This window comes from Beta vulgaris, chromosome 9 (genome assembly GCF_026745355.1).
Source record: "Beta vulgaris subsp. vulgaris cultivar EL10 chromosome 9, EL10.2, whole genome shotgun sequence".
Lineage (NCBI taxonomy): Eukaryota > Viridiplantae > Streptophyta > Magnoliopsida > Caryophyllales > Amaranthaceae > Beta > Beta vulgaris.
The window spans coordinates 51,718,100-51,722,613 of record NC_079210.1 but is presented as its reverse complement, the minus strand read 5'-3'; the positions used below and the strand labels follow the sequence as shown (position 1 = coordinate 51,722,613).

General features: G+C 40.7%; 1 protein-coding gene across 1 annotated transcript; it reads left to right on the top strand.

Moving 5' to 3' along the window:
- Positions 1 to 2,870: 2,870 nt before the first annotated feature.
- On the top strand, positions 2,871 to 3,957 carry LOC104905038 (glycine-rich cell wall structural protein 2-like). Its single transcript, XM_048637219.1, has 3 exons — positions 2,871 to 3,351; positions 3,469 to 3,603; positions 3,749 to 3,957. Exons 1-3 carry the CDS (start codon positions 2,871 to 2,873, stop codon positions 3,955 to 3,957), a joined length of 825 nt encoding a protein of 274 aa, XP_048493176.1.
- Positions 3,958 to 4,514: the final 557 nt, after the last annotated feature.

The following is a 4,514-nucleotide window of genomic DNA, read 5'->3' as shown; positions in this document are numbered from 1 at the left end:
ATGTTGGGCAATTTATTTCTGAGTTGTTTAGTATTGTATTCAGTCTTTGAGCTGGTGTGCCATGCAAGCTAGTAGCCAAGCAGAAATTAGTGTTCGGACCAATTATCTTTCCTAATCAATAAAAAATAAAGGACTAGGCAAGGCAGATACATCAGACTATAATTTTTTTTTTTATTTTTGTTGAATTAGATGAAAAACTTAACTCATGCATTGTACGTACACTAGGCAAAACTCAAAAGTTACTGAGGTGTTTGATCTAACTCAAATGACTCTATTCAAGAATCAAGATACTATTTGGACTCAAAATTAAGACAAGAGGGTGATTCGAAATCAAATTTAACACGAACGGAAGTCAAAACAGACTCGACTTTACAAGTAAACCCAACACAAAACTGTCCAAACTCGGTGTTGGTTTCACTAAAAACTAACTCAATATGAAATAGAAACTATAAAAGATTGGTGAACATTGATGTCACTCACTCAAAAAAAAAAAAAAAAAGAAATAAAATTTACTTTTCACTAATTTAGATATATAATATTTTACTTTTGTTAAGCAATACTTCTAATTTTTTTTATAATATTAATTAATTTATGATTTAAAGTCATACGACATCTGCAACATAATATAAAACCAACAAATACGTACATATCAATTGGATCAAACAAAATTCTATCACGCTAAAATCACGATCATTGATAACATATAACAATTCTGCAAACCTCTTCTACATTATTGTTTGATATAATCTTATTGGTCTGTTATAATTTTTTTTATAAATTCTTTTTATTTTATCAACAATTTAATTTTAGAAAATTTTCTGTGATAACTCTAAGGTTCTGAACTTGTATACATCGCCCAACAATTACTTAAAATCGCCCAAAAAAACAATGAAATTACATTTATAACCTTCCTCATTTTTTTTTTAAATCAACACCATCCACCTCACCTCCTTCCTGCCGCCACCACCATCTCCCTCACCTCTTGCCTGCCGCCACCCACACACCTCACTCCACCACCCTCACCTCCATTGAAATTACCCCTCTCTCTCCTTCACTGTTTACGTACCACCACCACCCTCACCATCACCTCCACTTCGCGTGACGTCGCACACCACCACCACCACCCTCACCATCACCTCCACTTCGCGTGACATCGCACACCACCACCACCTTCGCATTACGTTGCACATAACCACCACCGCGGCGAACTTTTTAATATTGGAGAACGTCCCGCCAGGATGTTCTGCCCATGGGGCGAACGTCCTGACCGGACGTTTCCCCCATAGGCAGAACGTCCTCGCCGGACGATCTCCAGTATAAAAAAATTTCGACGCAAAGGTGGCTGCGGTGGAGGTCGACGGTGATAGTGGGAAGGTAGGTGGTGGTGTGGTGGTGGGTGGTGGGGAAAAGAGAAGGTGAAATGGTAGTAGCAGGTTGGTGGTGGTGGTGGTGGGTAGTGTAGAAAAGAGGAAAGGGTAAATTGATCTATAAAAATATATTTTGGGCGATTTTAAGTACTTTGTAGGTTAAGGTTAGATAAAATACTGAAGTAACTTCATATTTTCATGAAACAACAAAGGTAACCTTTAGGTTTATTTCGAATTCACCTTCCAAATTGACCTTACTTCTAACGCGCGACAACGTACATCACTATATCTCAAACTTAGTAATACCCTAATTTTAGAAATGAAAACTTATTTATATACCCTCTTTCTTTTGTTTTTCATGCGATACACAATATTTGTACTTTATGGATATCAATGACGTAGGATAAGGTAGGGAAGACATGAGAAAAGGACGAAAGATGAGTGAGCTTGCATTTCATTCCAAAAATTTTCAATATTGGAAAGTTGATTTATATTTAAAAAATGAAAAAAAATTCTACCAATTCTCATTTCTTCGCTTTTCCAATATTTATTATATTTTATCCAAACAAGGGGAACTAACGCTCTGTTTTTTTTAATTTAGACTGAATTGAACTGAATCAAACTGAATTTGTCTGAACTAAAATGAATTAAACTGAAATGAAATGAACTGAACAAAACTGAAATAAATAAAAATTGTGAGAGAAAACCAATTGAATAGAACTGAAATAAACTTGTTTAAACTAAACTGAACTAAAATTTTGTTAATTCAATCCAAAAGAACAGATTGATCCTAAATCCCTCCATTTCGATCCCTCCAAATGCACCTATGCAGACAAACTATAAAGAGGGAGAAGTTACATTATAATGGATTTTTAACGAATTGAGTGATACTGTCATTAATGATACGGTTAACTTGACTGGAGAACTATAACCTTAACCTAAGAGTTATGTCAATCATTCAAATATGTTGAGAATATGCCTTATTACCTCATGTTACCTCAGATTTTCTTTTCTAAAGAAGAACGCGTTAGGTGGAGTCGAAGGACAAAGATGAAATATCATATGATAATTCGCATTTCCCACTAGCTAGTAACATACCTCTACATATTGCAATTAGGTTCTTTCAAGTCAAACGTTAATTTTCTATAGAAAACTTATATATCTGGTGGAAATAGATAAACAACTAGCTAGAGATCAAGACAAGCAGCACTCCATGCATTCAATGTTTCCAAAACAACGTATAGTATCCATTGTTAACCTTAAAAACTAGTCACTTCAGAATATAGACTTCGTCCATATGAATAATTGACCATACCTAATTTCTTATAAATTAATATGATCGTACATCCCTACTTAGTTCCTCGGTAATTAAACTACAAGCCTGCTTTCCAAATGCCTATAAATAGGGGTCTTATCTCACACCAAGTGCCATCATCCACACCACATTAACATCTATTACATACAATTAGCTAGTTGAGAGAAAAAACAACAAGAGTGAAAATAATGATGAGTCCCAAAGCAATTGGGGCTGCGTTGTTAATTATACTTCTCGTAGATTTGTGCACTGCTGCAAGATCACCGTTTGGCACAGAAGGAAGAGGAGGTGGTGGTGGTGGAGATGGAGATGGTGGAGGGTCTAATGGTTATGGTTTCGGGTATGGATCAGGTTATGGTTTCGAAAGTGGTGGTGGACATGGTGATACAGGAGGAGGAGGATATGGTAGTGGTGGAGGTGGAGGCGGAGGGAGAGGTGGAGGTGGAGGAGGTAAAGGTGGTTCTGGATCGGGATATGGGTTTGGGGAATGGTCTGGATATGGCGGTACAAGAGGCGAAGAATATGATAGTGGTGGAGGTGGCGAGGGTGGAGGAGGCGGCGGTGGGGGCGGAGGAGGAGGCGGCAGGGCCAGAGGAGGAGGGGGAGGTCATGAGGGGATGGGTTTTGGATATGGATATGGATATGGTTTCGGGAGTAGTGGTGGACAGGGTGGTGGTGGTGGTGGAGGAGGAGGAGGAGGAGGAGGAGGAGGAGGAGGAGGAGGTGGGGGAGGTAAAGACGATTCTGGATCGGGATATGGATCTGGATATGGGTCTGGATACGGAGGTACAACGGGAGAAGGATATGGTAGTGGTGGAGGTGGTGGCGGAGGAGGCGGAGGTCATGAGGAGTTGGGTTTTGGATATGGATATGGATATGGTTTCGGAAGTGGTGGTGGACAGGGTGGTGTAGGAGGAGGAGGCGGGGGCGGAGGAGGAGGAGGCGGGGGCGGAGGAGGAGGAGGAGGAGGAGGAGAGGAGGAGGAGGAGAGGAGGAGGAGGAGGAGGAGGGGGAGGTAAAGACGGTTCTGGATTGGGATACGGATCTGGATATGGGTTTGGAGAAGGTTCTGGATACGGCGGTACAAGGGGAGAAGGATATGGTAGTGGTGAAGGTGGTGGCGGAGGAGGTCATGAGGGGTTGGGTTTTAGATATGGATCTGGATATGGTTTCGGAAGTGGTAGTGGACATGGTGGTGTAGAAGGAGAAGGTGGAGGTGGCGGTGGAGGCGGAGGCGGAGGAGGTGGAGGCATAGTAGGAGGAGGAGGGGAGTAAAGACGATTTTTGATCGGGATATGGAAGCACAAAAAAGTTAGGTATGGTGGTTGTCACTAGTACAAAATCATTGATTTGTGTCGGACCTGGGACCACCGTTTGCGTCGGACATCGGTCCGATGGCACAGGTCTCGATGCAAATACGAGAGACATGATTTACGTCGGACATGGTTTGCGTCGGACATGGTCATGACGCAAATGTTAAGCTATTTGCATCGGATGCAATCCAAAGTCCGACACACACATGACTTTTTAACGTTGGGCAAATGACTGTCATATATGCGTTGGACACATGGTAATGTACGACGCACATAACAATCATCTACGTCGATTGTGTAATGATGTGCGACGTAAATCACATACATGTGCGTCAGACATGTTGCAATATGCGACGCACATGGTATTTGATCTTCACATGTAATTTTCTTTATATTAAATTAATAATTTGGGTGAAAATCTAAATTTTCATTGTTTTGCTACATTTGTCATTTACTATCGCTTTTCTTTCGTCCATTAACATGATAGAACCCAAAATCACTCCATTCATTGAAGTGAAT

Coding starts and splice junctions, on each gene's coding strand:
- LOC104905038 (XM_048637219.1), top strand. CDS start 2,871: ATGATGAGTCCCAAAGCAATTGGGGCTGCGTTGTTAATTATACTTCTC. Junction 3,352..3,468: donor CGGGAGTAGTGGTGGACAGG/GTGGTGGTGGTG, acceptor CTGGATACGGAG/GTACAACGGGAGAAGGATAT. Junction 3,604..3,748: donor GGGTGGTGTAGGAGGAGGAG/GCGGGGGCGGAG, acceptor GGTTTGGAGAAG/GTTCTGGATACGGCGGTACA.